Source organism: Oryzias latipes, chromosome 7, assembly GCF_053564925.1.
Source record: "Oryzias latipes strain Hd-rR chromosome 7, Olatipes_Hd-rR_3.1".
Taxonomy (NCBI): domain Eukaryota; kingdom Metazoa; phylum Chordata; class Actinopteri; order Beloniformes; family Adrianichthyidae; genus Oryzias; species Oryzias latipes.
The window spans coordinates 31,746,431-31,761,052 of record NC_136243.1 but is presented as its reverse complement, the minus strand read 5'-3'; the positions used below and the strand labels follow the sequence as shown (position 1 = coordinate 31,761,052).

Sequence of the window (14,622 nt, the reverse complement as noted above, 5' to 3'; positions counted from 1 at the left end):
TATTTTAACCTTAAGAAATCTTGGGTTTTTTTCTGCCAAAAATACTATGGGATATATTGAAATTTCGGGTTTGCTTCGAGCTCGGGCCTGCAAATCAATTTAATTGGTCGGGCTCAGGCTGAGTTGGGCTTTAATGCCCGCAGGCCTGGGTCGGGTCGGGCTGGATTTTTTAGGCCCGATCTTACCTCTAGAACAAATGCTGCACCCAGGGGGTGTGCAAAGATGCGTAACTGCCCATAGGACGCTCATAGGATGTTCACACAAACTCCACTCTGATTGTCTGATGGAAAAAATAATAAATCCATACCACACGCCTTTATTCCTACGTTGTCCACAGCATGCCAATTTAAAAAAATGTCCGTGATCTTCGGGTCTCTACAGGTTCACAGAATAGACTGTGACATTGATATTGTACTTGCCACCTCCTGCGTTACTATACTGGTTTCCCCATTTTTCCCACGCAGGCAGTCCCTATCTACCAGTATGGGCGATTGTGACTATGGCCTACTAAAGAGCAGCAGGTTTTCTGGAGATTTCAGAAAATATCAGCGTAACAAAGAACCTAAGCTTGCATTTTATTTAAAAATAGCAACAAGGACCCTAAAGAAAAATGCTTACATGATGTTAAAAGTAGCATTGGAGAAAAAGAAGACGCCTGACTTGCGACTAATGAACAAAGCAGTCTGCGCTTCTTTAAACTGAGGAATGTGAAAAACAGTTGGAGTGGTAATGATGGCTGCCCCTCACTGATCTGAATGTGATCCGGTCCAATACGGAAGGGTGTCATCAAGGCCTCCAGGAAGTCTCTGACCCGCCTGAAGTTGGTGCGTCCAATACTCCAGGAGCCATCCACCAACAGCACGATGTCTGCAGCTGCATCGCTGCTGCACTCGAATGGTTTCCTTGGAGACGTACCTTCAAAATGAGACACATGTGAACAGAAATAAACTATTCAGGTTAAAGCTTTTCTAACAAAATAAACATCAATAAAAAAGTTTCTGAAGGTGATGTTAGTTAGGAATTACAGAATTTTTTTAGATTCAGCCATGGAAATTAATTAAAACCTTACAAATACAGTTAATTTATACAGATTTTGTCATGGATCAGCTGGCAGCTGCACCCTCCTCCTCCCCCTTCTGTGTGTTCACCTGTTTCTCTCAGCTGTTTTCAGTTTCCTGATTATGTGGTTTGTTATTTAAGTTTCTGTCCTTGTTGTTTTCAGTGTCGCAGAGTCCTGTTTGTTTGTACAACTGGATGTTTGACTTCTTTGAGATTTCGAGTAAATCTGTGACAGTCTACTTGAGTTCGAGTTTGAGTTCTTCCTTCCTGCGTTTGGGTTCCTTCGGTCACGAGTCGTAACAGATTTTACAGGATATTTTAAAAATATAGACTGTGTAATCCAAAAAAACATGGCGACTACTGCTCACTGTTTAATGATAACATTTTGACAGACTGTAATGTTCCAGGTACTTGGTGTTTCTTCCACCAGACATACCTAAATATGGTTTATTTGGATAGGTTGTTAACCTGAGTGTTTACATGGATGTGTCTTATTTAGTAATATGTATAACTAAACTTTAACTCATAAAGTAAAATATCAGAATAGTGGCGGTTATACAGATAGTGAGTAAGTGCTGAGGCACAAAGACAAGATCGGGGACCGAGCGCTGCTTGTCCGGTAATTTCTATTTTCTTTGCGGATATCCTGGTTCAGGAAACAGAGGAAGTATTGGGACCATGTGCAGACAGGTACAGGTCGGCGTGGCACCCTGGAGTGCGAGGGTGAGAGAAGGAACATGAGCCCTGCAGCACAACAGGGTTGCCTGTCATTATGCCTTACCTGTCCCTCCTCTTGTGCAAACACTGTCATCATATTGCAAACCAACACTTAGCCGCCTCTGAGCCTCCTGTTTCTTCACTCCCAAGACATGCCAGTGGTAATGAAACTCATGCTGACCTTTTCTTATCAGACTGCTGCATTTGCATTTATTTTAAAGCATCATTATGGTCTAAAGCAGAGGCAGAAGCTTATGTTTTGGCTCTTTTTTTTTTAAGAAAAGGGTGCAGATGTTACCTTTGACTGGCTGGGTTGGAAATGGAGACTTTCTGGGTTTGTCCTGGTTTGGTTTGCCCTCTCCTGCCCTTTGCTCTTCATCCATGTTGGAATCATCACGCTCTTTTTCCTTCTTCTTCTTCCTCTTCTCTTTAGGGGCTCTCCCCAGGGCCTCGTCCAAGATCTGAGGGGGGGTTTCTGTTGTTGCTGGATCTGAAATAATGGGTGGGAAACCGTAAGATAAGCGAAGATCGTTTAGGCCGCTAATTAGGATGATTATGATAAAGACAGGAAATGATCAAAGGGAAATGTGATTTAGCAAAGACATACAACCATACAATGTGCTAGGATGTTCTAATAATGTTCCCTTTGGACTATTTGGATGTGGAAAAACAACAGGGAACTGAACTTTGGGAAACTAAAACATGAATGGATTTGCCATTTATTCTTGTTTACTTGTTTGTTTGTACACATATTTAGTTTACACTTTGATCATCTTGCAAGGAATCTGGAAAACTTCCCCTGCACTGTTCAGTTCCAGGTATTTCTCTCTGAGTCACACTGGTTGAAGTTTTGACGAAAGATTTTAATTTTAATCCACGAAAAGGATCAAATCAGATCTGCAACTACAAATTATGATATGAATCGTATCGTTAAAATTTAAGGTTCGTTTTTAAGGAACATTTGGATCATGCTAATGGGATGTATCAAATATGATTGCAATGGTTAGAAGGTTTACCTTATTCTAGTGTTCACTTTAGAAATAAGTTGTTTTGTTCCTACAGATCAGCTGTTTTCCTCACAAAAACACAACAGCCAATTAGTTAAATAGTTATTAATTATCTACTAAATTTGCAAATACAAAAAAGGAGAAAATATATGTTGAAAATTGTTCGATTGTTTTTATTTCCACTGGATCATTTTTTGAAGGGTTTTGATCCCCACACTGAGAAACACCTGCGGTGGTGGCAGCTGTCGTGGTGACGATTGTTGTGGGGTCAGAGTACAGAACTGTTGGCAGACCCGGCGAACCATCCGTTGACTCATCCAGATCTCCAGAACCAGACCCCCCTGGCAGCATCTTCTTCCTCTCCTCGCGGCTGCCGCTTCGGATCATCTTCTCCGCCCGCAAACCCTCCACTGGAAGAGGGCAGGAGAAATGTAAACAATGGCGTTTACGCCAACGAGTCACTGTCTTGTTGGGCTGGAATTACAGTTTCATTGGTTCGTGGTATTAATTAAAGCTGGAAGCAGCGTTGAATGACCCTCGCTGTTCACCGCCCTCCTCGGCTCACCGAACCCCCTACCTTGCCCTGTTATTGCTTTGCCAAACCCCTCGCCCCACCAAAACTCTTCAGGTCTTTTTTTGGCGCCATTTTAAATAATGTCATACACTGGTGTTTGGCACTGCTAGGATGTCATCTTGGGGGGGCAGAGTTGTTTAAAGATTATTTTTATTAATATTTTTTGCTTGTTTCTTTAGTATTTTTCTGTTTTGATTGCTGGAAATAAATCTAATCCAAATGTTGACATGGCCCAAAAATACTGATTTCAGATATTAAACCGGCTTACAAAAATGCTATTTGTTATTCCTATTTTAAATAAAATCTTTTCTTTTTAGAGTTTTCAAAATGGATTTTATTTTGGTTAACCTGATAAAATAAAAAAATTGGCAAAATATTGAAAAATGTTTGAGTTGACCAGTTTTGCACAGAAACTAAAATCCTCAGAACTGCCCCCTAATCCAGGGGTCCCCAAACTGCGGCCCGGGGGCCGGCCCCGGCCCGCCCATGCATTTGACCCGGCCCCCTGAATGATACCAGAGAGGGACCCTTTTTCTTGTCTTTTGGTTTCTTTTTTTCTTTCTTTTTTTCTTAGCATGGCCACATGATCGATACTCATAGAAGCATGGAAAAGTGAAGCATGGTGAACTGGGCCTCCCCAACGGAATCCCTGGAATTGTTTCCTCACGTCAATAAAGCTTATTTGAATTGAAATGTCAGCCAACCTAAAAATGTTGCTACTGCAACCTCACTTTACCCCAGTCGTAGAACTGCCAAACTGCCAGGCGACTGGGACAGACCCCCAATCAGAACGGAAAAATGACAAAAAGGTTAGGGAAGAGAACAATTGATCCAGAATGCAGAGTATTTAACCTGTGGTGGACAAAACGAGTATTTTTTTTGTCCAACATAAAGAAAAAGCTGTTTGTATCATCTGCCAATAGACGGTGGCGGTTTTCAAAGAAGACAATCTATACTGACATTATGAATCCCGTCACAAAGCTTGAAAATGCGAGCAGACAAACTCTCAAAGCTATTATAGCTATTAAGCAATTAAGTTATGAGTTTGCTGACTCTTATTATTTTCTTTTTTTTGGTGAAGATCCCAGAGAGGATTATTTGATATCAGATCGGGTTATTTATATTTGGTTATGTGTGGCTTTCTGGGAAACAATAAATATTTACATTTAGACAACCCTGCGACTGCCACACTTTTTCTGTTTCAAACTGACCCTGGCCCCCGATCCCAATGGAAATGTTTAGTAGCCCTCACTGGATAAAAGTTTGGGGACCCCCTTGCCCTAATCAGTGTTGTCGCAGTAAAAGGGTCTCACAAGCAATTGTTAGGGTTGAAGGGAAAATACTTTTTTCTAAATAGATCCAAGCAGGTCTTCATCTGTTTTCCTCCTATATAAAAAGCATTTTATACCAACTTATTTTTTTCATTTTGCTAAATTAATGCTTTTTTGATTATCTGCAAAAAAAAAAAAAAAAAAAAAAGAAAAACAAGCAAAAAGAAAATCAAACCATCAAGAAAAGAGGATCTAAAAATATGTCAGATTTCCATGTGTGCAGATTTGATCTGAATGCTGTTTTATCTGTTGATAGAAGAAGTAAAGTGTCGCCTCGGCAGTAAAGCTAGCAAACACGTCTGTCAAGGGCCAAGAAAAAAATATAGACATGCAGGGAAAATTTAGGAATGAAGAGCTTTGCTGTGCAAACAAAATAAGATTAGCTACAAGTAAAAAATACCTGAGGAGGTTAGAACACACACAAAGGATGCATCAAGAAGGAACTGCCATCATTCCAGCATAACAGCCAGTGTTATGTATTTAAGTCGAGGTGTTTCTTCAGCCTGCCTGGACTTGTTTAGCTCGACACACTAACCTAAAATCACCGGCATGGTTTGCAAGTAACCCCGGGCTGAATCCACATATCAGACATCCCATTTGAGCTCCAGGAAGGAAAGAATCAGGCGGTAAAGTGTGAAAAATGAACAGGCTTCACACTTCAGCAGGAAATACATCAAAGCAGTGCAGGGAGGGGATTCAAGGTCAGCGGTGCAGCAAACTGAAATAAGATTTTCTTTTCCTGCAAAAAAGTCATTTGTAAACTAAAATGCAAACTTTTTTCTACCCGTTAGCTGCCCGTCTTGTAGAAAGTCACCTAAAAGGCCGTTATTAGGGCTGTTTTTGGGGCACCTGATGATAAATTTACAGCTTAGGACTCAGTTAACTTGCGTAAGTATATGCAGTGGCTTCAAAGAAGATCCACTTCAATCTCTAATTGAGCAGCAGAAGCATTTCAGTACATACTGCATCTGTGTGAATACATGTTAACACGCGCTTGCTACGCTTAAGCCTTATTCACAACGGCCCTCACGGGTGAATACGGGGGAATGCAGGCTGCCTGCCCCAAATATCAAGGCCATAGACTGCACGGCAAGTCCACAGACAGAAAATGTTGGTACACGTCGTAGTGAACACTAAAACAACATGTATGGGTAAGTAAGTGCGACGTAGGTGAGACACAGGCGTAGTGCATGGATTTTTCTTTTTTCTTTTTGACTCCCTCAATTTCTGCAAACTTTGCAAGGAGCCCCTTAGAGCTGTTCACATGACAAGTGTCACGTGCACACCCTGTGTGTCTTACAGGCACTTACGTATCACGTGCACACTCTGGTGTGTGCATGTATTTTGTCACAGTCAGTAAGGAGCCAGTACTTGCACCTTACTAACGACTATACAACAGCATAAAAGCATCACCCGTTCGTCTCAAGGGGTGGAACTGACATTATTCTTAAAAATACCACACGATCCACTTACCACTTGTACGAAAATGATACGTTCCATTTTCATAACATCCCTTGCGGAGTCCATCCAAGCCTCAAGAGAACTGCAAGACCCGCGGCTCCCCTTAAGATGCAGCTACCCCCCGGGTGCTTGTGACTAAGGGGTGTCAAACTCATTTTTACCAAGGGCCACATCAGCATAGGGGTTGTCCTCAAAGGGCCAGATGTAACTTATACATGTAACTAAATGTAATAAAAAATAAATGTAACTACTCTTTAATGTTAAATAACTCATTTATTTATTTAGTAGGACTTTTTAAAGTGACTTTTTAAAGTGAAAACATATGTTTGCTTGTTACTCTAGCATAAATCATTTTAAATTTGATTCTGTCAGGTTAGGTTATAATAATAAATAATAATTGATACTTTATGTATCCCACGATGGGGAAATTCTTCTCTGCATTTGACCCATCCCCTGGGGGAGTGGTGAGCTGCAGCCAAACTGCGCTGCGGGGGCAGTAGTATTAAGGGTCTTGCCTAAGGACCCCCACTGAGTGATGTTAATTGCTTGCCCTTTAATATTTAAGTGCCCCAAGCACCATTGCTCATTCCCCTCCAGGAATCGAACCCTGGATTCCTGCATGGTAGCCTTACCAACCGAGCTACCCAGCCGCCAAGAATTGACAGTCTTTAAGTCCTATTGTATAGTTGCCCAATCTGATATTTCAAGTTCAATTCTATTTGATTTGATTTATTGATTTATTTTAAGCATTGCAGTCAAAGCTATAAAGAATTTACATATATTTATCAAACGTGAAAAGCATAGTTTAAAAAGACAAAAAATAAAACAAAACAAAAAAGTCACTTAAATCACATTTGCTTACCGTAATTAAATATAGAGAGACTTAACTAAAGTTAAGTAGAGTTTGATTTATTGATTGAAATGGAGTGGGAAGAAGCGAATTTATATAATCCCACCCCTACTGAGTTAATTCATTTTATAGTTTTACAGTTTTTGTAATCTGGTTCTGATCAGATAGATTCTCTTCAAGTAACAAAATGATTGATTATCTTCAGAAAACATTCATTCATGATTTCCGTAAACAGTATCGTAACCGATAAGTGATAATCATTGATTATCATTGGAACACATTATCACAATAAACCAATAATTATTGCTACACATTGCAGATCAAGTAAAGAAAATCAATAGCTTATTGATTGTAATTTAAACATTTCAGTAATCATTATTGCACATTACAATGCAACACTCAATGGTTGTAATTAAAAGAGCTTTGATTATTTCACCACAATCAAGTTTACACATTTTTGGAATTAATTTGGAATTATTCAAACACTTGTTGCTTCTTAACTCCTCTTTTTCCCCTCATTAGAGAATAATATTAGATATGAATAAATACACAACAATTTTTATTTTTTATTTTAAGAAATTAAAAACTTTGGCCCGCGGGCCTTGACTTTGACACATGTACTTTAGACATTCTGCTATCACTTTAGTGCACCACTCAATAAACCTGTATGTTTTGGTGCTCTGTTAGAATAAAAATAATGGATTGCAGATTGAACAGAAACGTTGCGCCTTACTGGTAAAACGTCTCTTTGCGAGAAGTTTCTCCATCGTTCCGTTGAGAACAAAGACCTGGAGGGAATATTCCTGCCTGGAGTCCAGACCTGCCACCGTTGCCCGGCCCCGGGTGGTGGTCAGCATCAGCTCTGGCTGCGGTTCATCTGAAAGGATACAGAGCATTCAAGGGAAGATTTTTTTTTTTTTATCTCATGTTTCTAAATCACTCTCTCTCTCTTTCTGAGACATGAAAAATAAAAATGGTCTAGAAAAAATGGAAGTTACCAAAACCTAAAGAAATAATCGTTGTCTGCCAACTGAGGAAACACAACTGAAGAATGTATAATCTTAACTATTGCAGGTTGTTTTTAAACCGTAAATCCCATGAATAAACAAGAGAACGCTTTATAAGTGTCAACACCTCACCATTGATGCTGTTTTATTTAGGCTTTTTTTCTGGCTTCACCCTTTACCACTAGAGATGTTGCTCAGAAAAGTGGCTTTTCATATCAGCTTTGCAACACGTTATTAATGTAAAATGTTGAATAAAGGCGCAAAGCTGCTTTTCTCCACAACAGAATGAGTTGGTTCATGTTGACTTCAACTGTTTGGATGAAGGGTTACTGAAGGTAAAAGAGCGTGTGTTATTTAGAAATCGGTGGTGACTTTTCTGAAAAGTGTTACTTACTTAAGGCTGTTTGTCTCCACTTCAGAATCTACCGGAATTATGTTATCTGCAGGTGAAGAGTTATGGTGGTTGAAACAATGTCAACACTTTGGCTAAAACTCTGGTGTTAAAGGGTTAAACTGTTGGCTATGGCTTGATACATAAAGACCCACTCCAATGTAAATTGTGTGTTCGTTTTTTTTATTTAGCATTTCTGTCATGATGTAGAATTTATACAAAAAATTAAGAGTAAAACTGCGTTTCTGAGTATTTTTCATTCAAACGCTGTGAACCAGAAGCAGACAAAAAAATGCAGTTTGGAAAAGCTTTGTAGTTGGGCCACAAGCTTCCTGCTCCGCTCCATTCTGATGCATCCACTTGCAGAGGAATAGATCCACGGACGTCCTTGTTTTCCTCATTGAGCTGGAATCTGGATCAAAACAGTATTACTTGCCATTTTTTTATTTTGCTGGTTCTGTTAGGTTGTGGGGGGAGGGTGAGTGGTTGCACGTTAGCGAAAAGTTCATGGGAAATGAAGGCTGGCTCACTTCGCCGCAATCGTCCCGCCCACAACTTAAAAGTGAATGTCTTAAGAGCTCCTTCTGCTCTGCAGAAACTATGTCTTAGAAAGCGACACAGGCTTTTTGAATTTCAGCTAAAATGGCATAATCATAATTAAAAGACCATTGGGAACGCTTCGAAAATGATCAAAAGATGATCAGACAGACCTAATTTTAAGTCCCCAGTTTCTTTGATTTACTTCCTGTCTGAAGTCCACTAGAAAGTCTGTTTGCATTCACACTATACTGAACCACACTGGAGTTCACTTGGAAGTGAATCGAACACTTGTTATCAAGAAGACCATGGCTGGCTTGTTTGATCTGCACTGGAGTTCAGGCAAGTGGTCACATCTGCCACCAAAGTGGAATACAAGACAGACCTTTCAGGGCAAATGTGCATTTGTGGAAGCCAGATTGTAACTCTCAACTACGAATTCTACCCAAACCACAGTTTTCAAAGTATCTCCTAAAGTATGAGAAGGTTTCTTATTTCTCTAGATAATTTACATCCTTGTCTTGCTGTTGTGGAACCTTAAACAACAAGAATTTAGATTTGTAATGGTGTGGGCTGTGACGGTTCTGGACCACTGTCGCCATGGTGAAAACCAAACCTAAGAAAAATCTCCCATTTATCTGAAACCAGGCTGAGTTGGTATGTGCAAGTGAAGTGTTGCAGGAGAAAAAGGCCAAATTTGAGCCAAAATATTTAACATTTTCGATTCAAGAAAATATGTAGTTGTTTGGCTCAGTTTTAAGCATGTGATCACTGTATTTAGGACATTATTTCTTATGACAGTCATATTAATTTATCCTTTTTTCTTTGTTTACCTTTACAAAAACATACTTTCTCTACCTCCCCCATCTTTAATTCCTGACAGAACTACATTTTTTCCTCCTTTAACCACAATAGAACATCTTCTACATGTTGGAGCCAACTCCTTCAGGCACACCGAGTCCTGTGCGGGTCTGAATTCTTCATCGAACACTCCTCCTCCTCAGCTATAAACCTGCCTGGGCTTAGCTGCACTCCATCACAGAAGATAACAGAATGACAGAAAAAAACACGCCCAACGGCGGAGTTACAGCAGCAAGAGGAATCTCAGGCATTTAGGAAGAGCGACATGCATTTTTATTATCTTAAACCAGTTGGCTTAATTGCAGCTTATTTTATGTATATAATAACCATGAAAAAGGTTTTGAGTTACAGATAAACTCTGAAGAGTTTTTTTAGTTTTTTTGGTGCTTTTTCTGAAGTTCTTCTCTATCTTGATAATCAAAACTAGTTTTATCTCAGACTTAAAACGTTGACCAAAATATCCTGAAATCGTACTAATTCCCTGCCTTCTGTTTTTTATCCAACTTTGACCAAAAATATCCGTATTTCTGATGCTTGTGCAACAAATACAGGATATGTAGGACTGCATTAAAACTACGTTAAACATGTAAACAACAACTTTAGCTTATAAATGATTGTCCTCCTAGCAGTTCCTAGACTTCAATCAACTCCTTTCCCTTTACACACTAGTGGACATCAGCCATCATCCTCAGGAGTATCAGGGGTATAAGGGAAAAATTGATTCCGTATTTCATTTTGATTTGCTGGTATTGATCCCAAATGCTTCACCCTTTTGATTTGATTTTGATTAATTAGTTCTTTTTGAGCAAACATTAAACCTCACTGCTTTTTGGCAGCGCTGCACACCAAGCCTCTTTTTTAGGTCTGTTCCGTCCCAAAACAACAAGATCTCACAAGAACCAACTGGCAGTAGATGTTCACTCATTGGCTTCATGGTTGTTGTTCTACAGCTCAGTGACACAACTCAGTTTAACTGAAAGATTGTTATGAGTTTTTTAGTGTTTCATTGGTTGTTTATTCCAGCCGCCATTTATTTGCTACCTTATATAAAGTACATTTAGGCTGTGTTGGAAATACATAGTGGTAAGTATACAAAGTATCTTATTGGTTAGGACATGTTTAAGCCTTTTTTTGTACTGATAAATATTTTGTTTGGTGTCCAAAGATGATTTTACATTTATCAAAAGAAGGACGCTTTTGGTAAAAGCTACTTCAATGTGAGATACTGTTGCTGTGCTTAGTGTTCTGATAGTTAAATAAAATGTTTTTTTACACAATTTTGTTCATGTGAGAGATGTATTAGTGTCTGGGAAGGTCCTACTCTTAAAAAATTGTGATATTTTCACTGCGTCTGAATTCCCACCCTAATCCCTAACTACTAAACAACTATCTAGTGCCCTGGATTTTAAAAGCAATTCAGACACCTCGCTCACTACATTTTTTTTATTTTCAAAACAGCGAATATGACGTCATCAATTTCACAAAGTTAAAATCTAATTTAAAAGGTTTTGGGATAGGCATTTATTAATCCACTGTCTTCTGAAGATAAAAACATTGATGGTTTATAACATTAAATTTTAGAAATCAAAACAAAACACCTCTTTTGGTTTCTTATTTTGTTTCATTTTCTAACACTTAATTTTGATGCCTGGAAATTACTTTTGTTTTACAAAATGTTTTCTTTTTATTTTTTGCTTTCTGGAATTTTGTTTTTATTTCTAAGATGTAATGTTGTTGTTTTTTTATTATTTGTCTTGCTTCTTTAATTGTTCGAGGGCCAAGGACCGGTGTCCTAAATGTTTTGCAACCAAACAGCAACTGAAGCTCCTTCTTGGCTAAACACACATGATCCAGGAAATCAGCAGCAGCTAAGACGGGGTTTCTGAAAAAAACCCAGCAGGAGGCCCTTAAGGCATGGATTTGTGAGATATTTGGCACTCGTAACACCGAGTTGAAGAATTTATGAGAGAATGTGCCTCACCTGAAATCGGTCTGACTCTGACTTTGTAGCCCTGAACGGGAGCGTCAGCCTCTTTCCACTTCATCTGCAGCCTGTCTTCAGACAGGACAGTCAGCTTCAGACGACCTGCGCAGACGCAAAAGCAGACAGAGGCAGGTGGTGATCTAAAAATGTGTCAGCAAAAAAACGAGATAAAAAGAGATCAAAGCTGAAGCTGAGACATGTGATTCCTGTTCTTCTGTGGGGCGCTCTGAACCCCACCCCCCATCGCTTCCTCCTCCACAAATCAAATCAGTCTTTTGTCCCGACTTTATTTGCATAATTTCCAGTGTGGATTTCTGAACAAGCGGAGTCTTTCATCTCTCCGTCCTCCTGTCCTCCATCCATCCGCTGCCTCTCCATCCCTCAAAGCGAGCCCTGTCTGCTCGAGTGCAGCAGAAACCACAGCAGGAAGCTGGTCGAAGACCTCGGGGTCAGAGGTCATAGAGTTACAGTGCAATGGGGTTTTGTATGTAACATGAAGTGGGGTAAAACATGGAAAGAAAGACAAGGGGGGAGGGGGGGGCAAAGGAAGCAGGGAAGACAGAGGAGCACAGACATGAAAAAAACGAACCACAGAAGGTTTCTTTTACCGCGTCTGTGGACTCGTGACCCCCAGCCGTCAGCAGATCCCTTAAATGCCTTGAATGTGGGGGCATGTGTGTGGATCTGGGGCCCCTGGGGGGTCTTTAGTGGATCAAAAATGGTCTGATGGAAATTTTGGGGAAGGGTCAACATGTCCTGCAACAAGTACAGTATCTGTGCTGTATTCACAATTTGTGCAACAAGAGAAGAGGAAAGGCTGCTATTTTCAGTACAGAACTCAATTAAGGAGGTTTGAAGTCATCGAATGGAAGAATTCATTAAAAAATGTGTCATATCCTCTTTTATACTGACTTTTTTTATCATGAAAAACTATAAAACAGTAAAATAAGATGATTTATTTCTTCATTAAATTGGTCTGTCTAACTGACTCCTAGTGGTAACTCAGTAAACTGACCAGGCTTTGCCAACTTTCATTTCAAAATGTGCTTCAATTCGGAAGTCAAAATATTTTATAGGTTTACTGAATGCAGTAAAAAACAAAACCAGGAAATTTCCTTAAATTATCTTTAAAATGAATCAGATTTTAACTCTACACAGGTACTAATACAATCCCATCCAGCTTTCCTCAAGTGTTGAATCTTTTTGTTTTTAAATCGTTTTTCCGAATAGATATTGAAATAAAATAAACAAAATTAGCAGCAAGTAAGTTTTATTATAAATATAGTCTTTAAAAAATGATGTTTTTTAATCAGAATTTATTATTCAAAGGTGGTGGACTTTATAAAGTATATAAAGTTTTTAGCTTTCCCAAATTATTAACTTTGTTTTCTGTTTGATAGAAATGTAATTTCTTTATTTTAAGCAATCAAAGCAGAAATAATTCAAAAACAAGACAAACAACTAAGGTTTATATCTGTTAAAGGTTGAATAAAACATATGAACATTAGTCATAAAACTTGATTTGGAAAATATGCATTTGCTCACATACAATAGAAAATAATTCAATTTAATCATAAATAAACATATTAGCTTTTTTGCATATAGTTCATAACACAATAAAACTATTGAACATTTAAATCGTTAAAAATGCTTGAATGGGAGTTAAAGAAAGCAAAGTTGTATATTCCCTCCCCTGCTTTGCTTTACTTAACTTTTACTTTTTTTATTTTCGATACTTAAATGATCAGATCAATGTCTGGTTTTTAACTTCTGATCCGTTATTTACACTTTACCAACACGGATTCAAGGTCATTAAACAATTCCCAAGTATCAATAAATACAATGACAAAGATAAATTACAGTACAAATCCGGATCAAGTATCATAAATATGTGCAGATCATGTGTCTTTAAAAAAAACTATAAAAAAACGGGATGATTGATTTTCACAATGAATGACATATTTTTAAATGATAATGGATAATCTTACAGATAATCTTGATAATTATTTTCTTAACACACAAGATAAAATGCTTTACTTTGCTTTGACTTTCTTTGCTTTGAATGGTTCATGTTATTTACCCAGCAAAAACTAAAAATAAATCAGACGCTGTTGTCAGACTTGCTGAGAGTTCAAGTGAATCAACTCTGAATGAATCCTTGAAACTTTTTATTGCTCAGTGGAGCTTCGTCTGTTTGTTTTTTAGACATTTCTCACATCGTTTTTACCTTTTCTCTGTTTTGTATATATGAATATGAATAAATCCTCTATTTTATCCAACCGTCCATCCGCTTTCTTAACCTGTTATATCCCTTGCGGGGTCGCGGGTCTGCCTGAGCCTAACTGAACCACTATTGGGCGAAGGCAGGTACACCCTAAATAGGTGACCAGTCACTCGCAGGGCCACAACCACTCACCCATGCACACCTAGAGACCATTCAGAGTAATCAATTAACCTATGAAGCATCATTTTGGACTGTGGGAGGAAGTCGGAGACCCTGCTAAAGGCTGAACACCTACACATTTTCAGGAACTGGGACCATCAGCTCAGAAACATTACCCTGGCCATGGACCCCCGAGGACAGCAGCGGGACAGCGAGCAGATAACACAGCGCCAACCACAAACGGGAGGAAGCAGGGCTGAGCCTGAGAGGAGACATGAGCAGGACCTGAAACCAGAAACAACACACTTCATCAGGGATTTCAGAGGACTTTATGGGGATCTTAAAATGCCAATCACTCAACTCTGATGAAAAAGAAAAAGCACATAAAAAACTGAACTGTAACAAAAACGATACGTAGAAGTGAAAAGAAAATTGGGATTGTAAAAATTTCAACAGCATG

At 38.9% G+C, this 14,622-nt stretch overlaps 1 protein-coding gene across 4 annotated transcripts in view; it reads right to left on the bottom strand.

The window, feature by feature from the left end:
- The window catches only part of slc35h1 (solute carrier family 35 member H1), a 39,422-nt gene that overhangs the window by 23,534 nt on the left and 1,266 nt on the right, over positions 1–14,622 (bottom strand). For 3 of the 4 annotated variants that reach the window (XM_023956380.2, XM_023956381.2, XM_023956382.2), the window contains exons 2-7: positions 14,339–14,447; positions 11,777–11,881; positions 7,733–7,876; positions 3,011–3,193; positions 2,075–2,266; positions 748–915 (exon numbers count right to left, since the gene is read on the bottom strand). In XM_023956380.2, the coding sequence (XP_023812148.1) occupies positions 748–915; positions 2,075–2,266; positions 3,011–3,193; positions 7,733–7,876; positions 11,777–11,881; positions 14,339–14,447 (901 nt within the window). Of the gene's footprint in view, positions 1–747; positions 916–2,074; positions 2,267–3,010; positions 3,194–7,732; positions 7,877–11,776; positions 11,882–14,298; positions 14,448–14,622 lie in introns of those variants that run through there. The other variant, XM_078949593.1, reaches the window with a different exon arrangement.